The 13,044-nt window shown below is 46.9% G+C and overlaps 1 protein-coding gene across 2 annotated transcripts in view; it reads left to right on the top strand.

The window, feature by feature from the left end:
• The window catches only part of GLP2R (glucagon like peptide 2 receptor), a 53,025-nt gene that overhangs the window by 28,379 nt on the left and 11,602 nt on the right, over positions 1–13,044 (top strand). For both annotated transcript variants that reach the window (XM_040453204.1, XM_040453205.1), the window contains one exon: positions 6,770–6,858. In XM_040453204.1, the coding sequence (XP_040309138.1) occupies positions 6,770–6,858 (89 nt within the window). The remainder of the gene's footprint in view (positions 1–6,769; positions 6,859–13,044) is intronic.

Raw genomic sequence — 13,044 nt, 5'->3', positions numbered from 1 at the left:
GGTGTCTCTCTCTTTTTTTTTAATGTTTATTTATTTTTGAGAGAGAGAGAGAGAGAGCAGGGGAAGGGCAGAGAGACAAGGAGACACAGAATCCGAAGCAGGCTCCGGGCTCCGAGCTGTCAGCACAGAGCCTGACACAAGGCTCAAACTCACAAACCGCGAGATCATGACCTGAGCCGAAGTCAGATGCTTCACCGACTGAGCCCCCCGGGCACCCCACCGGGGTGTCTTTAAAGATTCTTCTGTGCTTGGGTCTCACACCCAGAGATTTGTGTTGCGTTGATCTCAGGTGTGACCCAGGGATTCCAAGGTGCTGCCAGGGTTGAAGAACATCTTGTGACACACGCTCAATGCTCCAAGTGTGGCCACCCAAACTCTTGTAGATTCAGGTTCTCAGGCCCCACCCCAGCTACCCAAGCCCCAAACCTGGGTGCCCTCCTGCCTGCTCGCCCTTCCTCCCTGCAACGTGCACTGACTTAAGTCATCAGTTCTCTCTCCAAAGATCTCTCCAAGCTGTCCCTTCTCCCCCCCACCCCCCCCCACTCCCGTCTCCACTGTTCTTCAGCCTCTGGAGATTTCTCGTGCACGCTTGTGCAAAAGCCACCTGCTTGGTCTCCCTTCTTCCTTCTTGCCCTCTGACAATCCATCCTCCACATTGCGGCCAGAGTGGTCTTTCTTGAGCGAACTTTGGTTACGTCTGTCTTCTACGTGTGTCTTTCTCGTGGCGCACCGTTGCCCTCGGGCGTGCCTTCCAAACTCCTTAGTGTGGAAAGTGTTGTTACTCCTGGTCTACTCATCCAACCGCAAGCACCCCACGCTTTATTTATATGGAGAAACTCACCGTTCCCCGTATCCTCGCTGCTGTTTCGCTAGTCCCACATTTTGCACACGCTGCCTTCCTGCCCCCAATGCCCATCGGATGGCCCCGCGACTGGTGAACACTTAACTTCCTGCTTGGAGACTAAGCTCTTTACGAATCTCTCTACCTCTCAAATTAAGGAAGAGTCGACAGGCATGCCTGAAAGGGACACATTCATAATCGTCCTCAGGTCTCTGAAGATCTTACAGAGGACCTTGCTGAACTATGCTTGTCTTGGACAAGAGGAATGGGCTTAAATAGAAATGGGAAAACTTCCCTTTGGACACAAGGAAGAACGTCAGAATCTAAACTGGTAAAACATTGGTGTGGACCACAGAGAAAGGCTTTGGGTTGTTTATCTCTGTCCATTTCCAAGAAGAGAGACTCTGTCCTGAGAAGGAGGCTGCAGAAACTCATGTCTTCCTCTCCTTCCCCCCACCAGCTCTAGGATCCTATACACTCCAAGGACAGTGGGATTTGCATGCCCTACATGAAGTGCAGGCTTCGTGGTTAATCTATGGTGTGCTGACCCCTCTAGGCTGCTGTTTCATCTATAAAATCAGAGTTGGCCCAGACCAATGGTTCTCAGCTGAAGGTGATTCTACCCCCTCATTTGGGCAACTCTGGAGATATTTCTAATCATCTCAACTGGAGTGGGGGTGCTGCTGGCAGCTAATGCATAGAAGCCAAGGGTGCTGGTGCACAAAACAGCCCCCACCACAAAGCATTATGGTCAAGAGTACTGAGGTTGAGGAACCCAGGACTAGACAGTTGGCTATACATTATGGCTCAGGAGGATAAGGAAAAAGCCATAACTACCCCCAAACTGGACTCTACCCTAGATTGATGGAAACAGAACTGCCAGGTTGGGCTTCCTTAGCTTTGGAATCACACGCATTCACTCTCTTGCACCTTCATTTAACATTTATGGAGCACCAGCTGTGTGCTTAGCTCAGTGCTGATTTCTTTCTGGGAGAAAAAAAGATGAATTCCCCATAGTTTTTGCCCTCAGTCAGTTCAAATCTAATAGTTGTGATTTTGAGACTCATCAGACTATGACTGAGCCAATAATTGCCTTCATGCTTAGTTAGAAGACCACGTGTTACAGTTTTCCTCTGACCTGAGTGAATGTAACCCAAACTCCAAAACAGAATTCCTTGAACCACACATGGAAGGAACCAGGGCCCCTGAATGTCTTCATAGAGCAGAGCTTCTCCCATTGCAATAGAGTATTTAGTAAGCAAAATAATTAATAATAATAATAATAATAAACCTTTATTGTGTTTGGGGGAACAAAAAGAGTTTCTCGACCACATGTTTTCTAGCTAAGCTGAAATACTAAAAAATAACATAATAATCAAGATGTTGCTCATGGCATTTGGCATTTCAGGGCACTTCGCAATCTCATTTCACCTTGTCCAAATCTGAGGCGGGTTCCTATTCTCTAGAGGATGGATCAGAGGTTTCTGGGAAACCCCCAGGCCAACTCAGCCCCCCAGGCAGCATCCTTGTTGCCATAGCTGGGCTTCCCCCACCACCTCCAGATTGGGTCTGTGTCTACAGATCAGCATCTGGGCGAAGTGAGTGAATGTCATGCTGGGTTTTCAGACCTCCCACCTGACTTTATCTACTGCCTTCTGGATTCTCTGTGTTCCAGAATAACATATTATGACAGCCTGAACAATTCAGATGCTCTGTAGGTCTTTCATGAGACATAGAAATTGGAGACTTCCCAATTCCCATCTTCTTCAGGATAAAAGACTCTACTACTTAATTAAGCTGTTACCCCTGAGTGTACATTAAGAATAGAACCATTCTGGGGCACCTGGGTGGTTCAGTTGGTTAAGCGTCCAACTCTTGATTTCAGCTCAGGTCATGATCTCACAGTTCGTGGCACCGAACCCCATGTCGGGCTCTGCACTGACAGTACAGAGCATGCTTGGGATTCTCTCTCTCCCTCTCTCTCTGATCCTCTCCCCACTTGTTCTCTCTCTCTTTTTTTTTCTTTCAAAATAAAATAAACATTAAAAAAAAGAATAGAACCATCCTGAAATATGGAATATTCTTATATCCCGGTCTCCTCTGCTCCCAGTAGAAAATCCATAAAGCTTTAATTAGTCCAAACCTTCAGGGTTTACAAAATACATACATTGTGCAAGATTGTTCTATCCATATCGTAATTCCTGGAGTTAACGGAACAACCAAATTAAACAGCCAGTTGAATAGCTTTTTTGAGCCAATGACTGAATGGACCATCTGTTGACTTTATGAAGTTTTATAGTCCAATGCCTTCATTTGTTCTTACTGGATCTTCTCTAGCAGCCTCAGGACTTGGCAAAGCTGAGAAATCAGTAAAATTAGTCTTCACTGGTCTTGTCCCTTTTTAGGTCTTCCACCTCACCAGGAACCCAGGGGCGTGCTGTGTCCTCAAAACATCTCCTAATTTCCATATCCCCTCCTCTAAGAGTTACAGTGGGAATCTCTCCATACCCTGTATTTTCCCACCCCATTAAAACTTAGTTTTGGCGCATCCCATCTTCTGCTTCCCATGGTGAAAGTAGGTCAGATCATAAGTAAGCGATTGAATTATCCATTGTGAAAATGGACACATGAATGAATAAGAGTTGGAGAAAGTCCCCCCCACCCCACCCCAAGTGTTCTTTATCTTCTATGTGATGTGTACACGTCAGCAGCGTTCTAGGGATGAACTATTTTAAACCAAAGGAGCAACTCTAATGGTACGCATTTTAGTCCACACAGCAGGCCAGAAGAGGAGGGGTTGGGGGTAGGTGGAGAAGCTTAGGGGTAGATGAAGCCTACTTCTGAGCCCCCTACTATGTTAGCCATCACCTCTTCTAGCACAGGACCGAAACACAGGAGCTGCAATGCCAAGGAAGTGTCACCAAGAATCTTATATCTGATAATGCATTCTGCACTGTCTAGGACCTGAAAGGGAACGTTATATATCTGGGGTCCTAAGCACCCCCATTCTGATCACAGCATCTAAGAGGAATTGGCTGGGTTCTTGGAAGATTTCCTCCTTCTGCTCCTTTTCCTACTTCTGTACAGATGAAGAACAGTACTACCCAACGTGCCTACTGAACCCAAGCTCCATGGTCAACCAGGCTGGTGTTTCATCCCGTGGCACTGAAGAAGCACTTCCTCTGCACGGCTCATTGGTTGATGCCCATTTTCTCATGTCTGGTCCCTGGAAGGCACAAACAACAGCAAATCCACATCCTCTCCATCACAACCCTTCGTATCCTAGGAAACAGTCCTGATCGAATTAACTTGCTGAAATATGTGCCTTTCCCCAGTTAAGCTTACTTTACAAGAAAAAATGCTTGAGTTCAACAAATCACTAAGCCAAGGACACAACGTTTTCTCTTCATGAGGAAAAGCAGATATCCCATTAAAGAAATAAATTACTTGGTTGCATTTAGTTTGTATTTAAGTGTCCTGTTGCTAAATATTCCTTGGCTAGGAAGCTCCATCATTCCTGTTGGCTAGTGGGTTGGGATAAATAGCTTCTTGCCTGGAACTGTAGACTGCTAGCTTTGAGCACTGACTCTCCTGAGGCCAATAAGGCAAGTCTCAGTAGGTACACATTGGATTCTGGAGCTTGTGTTTCAATATGTGGTTCAAGGGTTTTGTTTCCAGACAGGGGTGGGGGATTAGTACTGCACTGGCTCAAAGATCATAGAGACTTTGATCTCTAGTTTGTAGACTCCATTAATTGTTACCCAATCACTGTCTCCACTGGCTCTTTTTTCATTGCATAGAGGCAGTTTTGTCTTTTCCATTAAAAAAAAAAAAAACCAAAAACCTGTAACCCCAAACCTCTTCCAGCCCTGCACAGAAAAGTGATCTCCTTCTGTATCTCTTGTCAATTACTCTTTTTATTCTTCTGCTTTCCTTCACAGCCAAGCCTCTTCAATGTGGTCTACACTGGCTGTCTCCCTCCTTACATCTAGCTCACAAAACAAAGCATTGCAATCTACCTTGGGCTCCCACCTGTGAACTGCACCTTCTCTCAGCTCTTTGCTGCTAAATGCAGTCTTATTTTGCTGAAATTTCGGGTAGCATTTAAGCCTCCTCAAAGTTCTTACAGACATGAGTTTCCAGGACACCACTTCCTTGTGGTTCGCTCCAACTGCCCGGGCCTGTTCTTTCTCAATCTCCTTTGCCGTCTCCGCTTCTGCCATTCCCTTCATTACAAGGTGAGTCTCTTACCCTCTTTTTCTCCCAGTCTGCACAGCTTTTCTGGCTGGAGCCAGCCATCGCTGGCTCCATGCTCCAGCTGGGACCTCTCTGCTGAGATGCAGACATAAATATGTCACTGCCTTGGGACATCGCTTGTGTCCAAAACATCTGGAATCATCCCTCTTCTCCCCACACCGTTCTTCTTCTTCCATGTGCTTATTCTCAGTGAATGGTAATACTGTACATCTGAGATCAGCCGAGAAATGTTGGGGTCATCTCTGACCTCACATCCAACCACTAACAAAGGCCATTTGACTCAAACTCCTTAGAAAGTTCGAATCCCTCTCCTACTTCCCATCACTGATGCACCATGGCTGTGGCTTTACCTCATCTCTCCATCATCTTCCTCTGATTAGTGTCCCCTCCTCTGATTCTCCGTTAGTCTCCCCTCCTCTGATTTTGCCTTCATCTAATCCATTCTTCCCACAGCTTCTAAAATGATCTTTCTGAAGTTCAGAAATATAAATCTCATCGGGTAACTTACCTGCTTGAGATTCATCAGCGGCTTTCCATTGCTCTCAGAAGAAAACCTAAACTCCTTCCTCTAACCTTGAGAAGACTGTGCAGGAGCTGGTTCTCCACCCCTACTCCAGCCTCACTTTTCACAGTTTTTGTTCTCATTCTTCAAGCCCTACCCACACTCAAATATTTGCCCTTCTACCTCTTCAAGAGCCCCACAATGTCTCACGTGGTTGCTGTCAAGGTGTTGGCCAGGGCTGTGGCCGTCAGATGGCTTGACTGGGGCTGGAGAATCAGCTTCCCAGTGGCTCATACACATGGTTGGTAAGCGGTGCTGGTTGTTGGTAGGAAGACTCAGTTCTGCCATGTGGGTTTCTCCACAGCCTGCTGAAGTGTCCTCACAACATGGCGGTTAACTTTCCCCAGAGGGAAAGAGAGAGCAAGAGAGACAGAACCAGGTGGATACCATGCTCCTGAGGACCTAACTTCAGAAGTCACATAGCATCCCTTCCGCCATATTCTTTTCATTAGATGCACACAGCTAAGTCTAGCTCACGTACCAGAGGGAAGGGAGAAATTAGGCTCTGCCTTTTGAAGGGAGCAGTGTTGAAGAATTGGCACACATAGTTAAAAATCTCTACCAAGGCTGACAACAAAGGGATGAACTTTCCCAACCCATGACCGGTGTGGAATATAGTCTAGGGAGTGGGGAACATGTACTTTCCAATAAATTCCATGGCAGCAACAAGATCTCAGGTTAGATACCAATAGGGCTGGAGTTCTTTACAGAAGGGAGGCAGTGAGTTTTCTGTTTCACGGAAGGAAAGGTAATTATCGGGTAAAGCTGTGTGTAAGTACCAGCTCCATCACTTACCTGCTGTGCGAACTTGGTAATTGTAATTGTTCCTCTGTGCCTCTGTTTTCTCATTGTATCACAACATAAAAATAGTGTGGTTTCCTCAGAGGATTCTTATAAGGATTAAATAAAATAATCTATGGATGTATCAAGATGGCCCTAGGAAGAGTGTGGATGACCACAGGCACATACTACCCGAATGGTCAATTGCCAAGTTTCCCCTGGTTTATCTGGATAAGGATCCAATGGCCAGACCCCAGATGACCTTGATATTCATAACCACATGGACTCCATCACGTATTTACCCATATCTGCTTTTTTTCCCCCCCAAGGTCAATTTCTTCATCTTCCTGAAAATTGTCAAGCTTCTCATTTCTAAGCTCAAAGCCCATCAAATGTGCTTCAGAGATTATAAATACAGGTGAGTGGCCTGAGGTCAGTACTCAATGCTCCAAGATTATTTTGACCCCTTCGGGCTGTCCTGGTTAATGCTCTGGGAAGAGGGGCATGAGTTACATCAGTATGTCTATCTCCTAAGATAAGAGTATCTGGAAGAGACCCTCTTAAAAGGTGTCGTGGTGTCGTGTGGGGTTTTTGCCACTGATGAGGACCTTCTGGCCCCGTGGAAATGAAGCGAGTAGTCAAGGGTACACATTTCCCGTAGCAGGAAGCTTAAAATGCCCCTAAGAATGGGTGGTTGAGCCATTTGGGTGAGCCAAAGGAGGGGCTCTAATGGTAAGGATTTTAGTCCCCGTGGCAGGTCATAGGCAGAGGTGTGAGTGGGGACAGCCAGAGCTCTGTTTCTCTCTAAGGCTAGAATCTGGTCTGACCCACACGTGCTGGGAAGGTGGTTTTCCTGTTTAGCTGACAAACATTTAATGAACGCCTACCATGTGCCTGGCACTGAGCTTGGAACAAAAGAAAGGTACTATGCAGTACAAAGTACTGCAAAGACCACACATTCCAACCCCAAGGACTAGTATATTGGCGTGAACATGCATCAGGGAGGCTGGTGCTGGCCATGGCTCCGGATTCTCTGAGTGACCTTGGGCAAGTCACTTGGCCTCTCTGGGTCTGATTTCTGGTGTGGAGAATGGGAATGTCACATGAGACCCATCTCTTGCCTGTTGGGAGGACCGAAGAAGGTCATAGATGTGGGTTCTCAGTCTAATCAGATGTGGTGAGTGGTGTTTGCCCAGGATCCAGACCCCAAGTCCTATCTGCTTAAAACCCTTCTTCCAGGAGGTCCCGAAGGGTAAACACGCATGGTTCCACACTGGCAAAATATATGCTATAATTGGCCCAAATATTTTGCAAACACCCTTATCCCCAGAGTACTTGGGCTGGCTTGGACAACACAGAGCCACGCCGACTCTCTTGGCGCCTCTGGTGGAGACTCTAAGTGGCTCAAAGTTTCTTTGGCCCTTTCCCAAGGCTCAGCCTCCAACTGTTCTGTGAGGGTGGAGGTCCAAAAGCATAGTCAGAGCTGTTCTAGTCCGCCCACTGAGGGTCCATTCAGGGAGGGCAGCCCTCTCACCAACCAGGTGCAAGGGACACTGGGGCATCTGGGAAACTGGAAAGAGAACATCGTTCCCCACAGACAGATCAGGGAGCAGACAGATCCCAAGACACCACTCTCCATGCAGACTGAGAGCCTGCACCCTGCTATTTGGTGGCCCCAAAGCCCGCCATGTACCACTGGGGCTCTCCCCGTGCTCCAGACCCACAGTGCCCCTGCAGTAACTTTCCATTCTGGCTGCTTGTGTCACCTGACAGCCAGCCTAAAGGATAGACTCGTGAGTCTCCCCACTGGATATTCGGACTCAGTAAGTGCGACATGGCCCCCCCCCCCCGCCATGTGGACTCCTTATGGAGCTCCCCAAGAGATTTTGATACATAGAGTACAGGACCTCTGCCTCAGATGCCCTAGTGAAATAATGCGTGGAATTTTCTGGTGGGGCCGTGGCAGATGTGTTTCTAAGCAGCCTCAATACCCCTTTTTGCAAGGTCTCCTTTGGAGTTATCCAAGATGGCGGTCTCTAAACTTTCCTGATCATGCATCTTTTTCAGTAAAGAAATTTTGAGCATGCCTCTCATCATATGTACACATGGTCTGCTGAACTAATACGGACATTATAAAACACAAAAAAGAGAGAAAATTATAAAAGATAGATTAAATATTAGCACACAGAACTCCCATTATCTTTCCTTCTTATATTTTCTCCTAATACCAAATGGATTGTCTTGAATATCCCTGAAGCGTACATGACCGATTGGGAACCAGTGATCTAGGGAATCGTAAATCAAGATACCGGGGAGACCCTCATGGCCAAGCAATGATTCAGGACAGCTATTTTGGGGGAAGAAGGGATAACCTGTCTGACATACACAATCTATCCGGAAGGTTCTCTTTTCTTTTCCCAACTCTCGTTCAAGGATAAAGCTTGAAAAGAGGAACCTGGGTGCAGGGCCACCTGGAGGCCCCCAGGGTGAGCCACCTCACCTTGGCAAGTTGAGCTGTACCACCTGGCGGCTGAGCTGGGGACCTATCCGTGTCCCCACGTGGCTGAGACTTTAGAGGGCCGACTCACACACCAACTGAACTCACAAGAGACAGATACATAAACCGGACTCTACAACTGTTCAATCTTAAGAGAACGTGGAAGGCAGGGGTGGGCTGAAGCTTCCTTCTGGTGCCGGCACTCCTAGCTCCATTGGCAACAAACGATCCAGAAATCCAAAACGGTCACCAGAGTCTCACCGGTGTGAGTAGGGTGGTCGGCGGGAAGGATCACTGACTGTGAGCAGCCACCCTTGCCTGGCACAGCCACCTGCCTGGCGAGAGCAGGGTTCATTCCCCAGGGTCTCCACGTGTAGGGCTGGGTAAGTCCAGGGGACTTCTCACTTCTCAGTGATTTTCTCCATCATTTTGGTTGGCCATCAATTTCTCTTTACTTACCCTGTCTCCGTGCAGAGTACAGTACAATTAAGTAGCTTGTGCTCATTAATGAGCAAAAATCCAGGCCCTGTCTCTCAGGGCACACCGGGCCACCTTACTTTACCGCCTGGGCTGGAGAATCCTCCAACGTCGATGAGGCAATTGCCCATTTTTCTCTCCCAACAGCGCTAACACCCTCATTTCTAAGTTCCATCACCCACGGTGGGTCATCAGCACCCCCAGCTCACACTGCCCTCTTCCTACATTGGAGGGGTCTCCCCCTCCCCCTCCAGGTCCCCCTCCAGCTTTGTTTTCTTTTGTCGTCCTCTGCCAGGGTGGGGAGGAAGAGGCAGAGGGACCCAGGGCGTTTTGTCCAAACTCTGGTAGAAACGGGTCTGCCTCCACCTCTCCCAGATTTTGAGAACTTTCAGAACGTGGCTCTCAAGATTTGGCCCCCCTCCAGGAGTATATTTTAGGAAGGTTTAAATTAAATATATTTAGGTCTTGCCAAAAAGACAAGTGGCTAGGAGGTGGAGGAACGTTTGTAGTCCTAGCTCTGTCTCTGGGCTCCCACCATTCAGGCAGAGGAACGTTACAGGGTCCCCCTGCCTGGCCCGGAGCGGGAGAGCTGACCCAGGCCCCCTGAATGTGGACAGACACCTGCCGACGATCAGTGAGGTCTCTGATCTGTGTGGCTCCCAGCCTTCAGGCGACTGTCCCCCTGGAGGACCCGTCTTAACTCTGTGTGTGGTGTGTGGGCAGAGCTCTTGACGAATTTATAAAGGAGAATTATTTCTTAACCTGCTGGACCCCAGAGCCCTCTCTTAAAACACTTTCTAGCAGGCAACCAAAGACAAAAAAAAAAAGTCACAAATGGAAGTAAAATTGATCGTTGAGGCTACAAAGGCACCCCAGGGGAGGGATGGCTTCTTTATTTTTTTAAATTTAAATCCAAGTTGGTTAACGTTTAGTTTAATAATGGCTTCAGGAATAGAATTTAGTGATTCATCCCCTATATATAACACCCGGTGCTCATCCCAACAAGCGTCCCCCTAATGCCCATCCCCCATTTAGCCCGTCCCCCCACCCAACACCCCCTCAGCAACAAAAATACAGTTTGTTCTCTGTATTTAAGAGTCTCTTATGGTTTGTCTCCCTCTGTGTTTTTATCTTATTTTTGCTTCCCTTCCCTATGTTCAGCTATCTTGTCTCAAATTCCACATATGCGTGAAATCATTTCGCTTAGCAGAATACACTCTAGTTCCATCCATGTTGTTGCAAATGGCAAGATTTCATTGTTTTTGATCTCCGAGTAGTATTCCATTGTATGTATACACCACGTTTTCTTTATCCATTCATCAGTCAATGGACACTTGGGCTCTTCCCATCCTTTGACTATTGTCAATAGCGCTGCTATAAATATCGGCGCGCATGTGCCCCTTCGAATCAGCATTTTTGTGCCCTTGGATAAATACCTACTAGTGCAATTCCTGGCTCATAGGGTAGCTCGATTTTTAATTTGTTGAGGACCCTCCACACCGTTTTCCAGAGTGGCTGTACCAGTTTGCATTCCCAGCAACAGTGCAACAAGGTTCCTCTCTCTGAGAGTGTCAGATACCATAATTTTGAGGGCTTACATGTCATTTCGTCTTTTAAAATGACTGTATTATTATTAATAAATAATATCTTATTATGGTTTCAACACTTCTTATTATCAGCCGTAGAACCCTTGTTTTTACAGACGAGAGGTGAAATAGTCTGCCCAAAGCTACATGGCCAGTCGTTGACGGTGCCGGGATTTGAACCCAGGCCCAGATGCTGGCCTGTGCTCTCTTTGATGGCGACTCTTCCTCTCTCACTGCACTGACTCATGCTCAATAAATATTTGTTGGATGGCTAACGGACTGCAATAAGCCAAACAATTTAAATAAACAATTGGCCGTAGATGAAAAAATAAGCATAAATACGGTTCACAAGCGTAAACGGCGAAAGACATTTATGGATTTCCATTCGACCAAGGACACACACGGGGTTCTGTCTAAGCAGAAGTCAGAGCAAGGTGAGGAACGGGAAATCCCTTGACATCCATGGATCTGGTCGTTACCAAAACCTCATAAAAAAGATGTCATTTTTTAAAAGATCATCCCACACTAAATGCAGGATTCTGGCACGTGCAGAGGACATCCGTGGGAAGAATTGGTGAAACCCGAATGGAATCCGGATGTATAGTTGTTAGTCACATACCAATGTTGGACAAATGGGCTGTGGTTAATACAAGACTAACATTAGTGGAAACAGTGAAGTTGTATGTGGGCACTCTCTGTACTATTTTTGCTACTTTTCCACACATCCAAGATTATTCCAAAATAAGGAGCTTATTCAAAGCACGTAATGGCATAGCGAGGCCCCGAGAATGATTTGAGAGTGAGACGCGGATCTGCACTCAGTATGTAAGTATGTGTCCTCGAAACCCAGATGACCGGAGCGAGGGTGGCAAACTGAGACACTTTCGGGGCCCAGGCGAGGAACTGTGGGTGAGTGGGGCAGACCGGCTGCGTGTCCTGGAACACGTGTTCCCTCTAGAAAGAAACAGCCACCCTCAGGCCGGAGCCGACGGTCACCAAGCAAGAATTCGGGCCCCGTAGAGCCAGCTTCTCCCGCTTTTCAAAAGAAGCCGGAAATCTGGACCTCTGCTCAAACTCTCCTTACTTATTACTTAAAGATGGCTCCGATGACAAAAATCACCCTCTTCGCATAAGTAAAAACCGTCCGTCTGCAGGAAGAATACACCCTGTGGCCACCATTTCGCCATTGTCTGACCCAAGCATTTTAAAAATACTCCTGGAAATTAAAACACAAATATCTCTTGACCACGGGCCCGGGGGGGCGTCCCCTCTGCTCTTTAATGGGCTTTAGGTCGTTTCGGGGCACAAAGGTGAGGGTTTTCTTGTTTCCTTGATAACATTACACTTGAATGGCTCTCACGGGTACAGGATCCATACTAAGCACTTTCTCTTGGGCACAGTTAAACCTTCCTGAGGATACTGCCCAGGAGCTGCTGACACTCCAACATCTTTAAGTCCACGGCCTTCGGCAGGGGAGAGATTTCTCCAAGGCTGGCCCTTTAAGACAAGTGATTCGGGCTAAAAGTCATTACGATGAAACTCTTTTTTTCCAATGTGTATATACAAGACAGTAGCTCTGTTTGTACCCTGCATATGAGTCACTTTTGCTAATGTGGTTAGTTTTAAATTAATCTCGGTACTGAAAAGCAGTTGTTCCCAAATGTGGCTGCTTATCAGAATCCCATGAGGAATGCCTTAAAAATTCACATTCCCAGGACTGGACATCCAGAGGTTTTGACTCAGGAGGTCGATACCGGGGCCTAGGAAGCTAGCTGGCTCTATCTATTATCTATCTATCTATCTATCTATCTATCCATCCATCCATTTATCTATCTTCCTATCTTCAATGTATCTATCCATTTATCTATCTACCATCTATCTGTCTATCCACCTATCTATCTATCTGTCTGTCCATCCATCCATCCATCCATCCATCCATCATCTACCTTTTTAAGTTCCTTAAGGAATTCTAACGGTAAACCATGTTTGGGAACCACCGGTATGCCGTATGGAATGTTTGGGCCCCAGCTGTGCACTTTGCACG

This window comes from Herpailurus yagouaroundi, unplaced genomic scaffold (assembly GCF_014898765.1).
Source record: "Herpailurus yagouaroundi ecotype Mexico unplaced genomic scaffold, PumYag 208, whole genome shotgun sequence".
NCBI classification, from domain to species: Eukaryota; Metazoa; Chordata; class Mammalia; order Carnivora; family Felidae; genus Herpailurus; species Herpailurus yagouaroundi.
The sequence above is the reverse complement of the archived record's forward strand: the minus strand, read 5'-3'. Positions and strand labels throughout refer to the sequence as shown.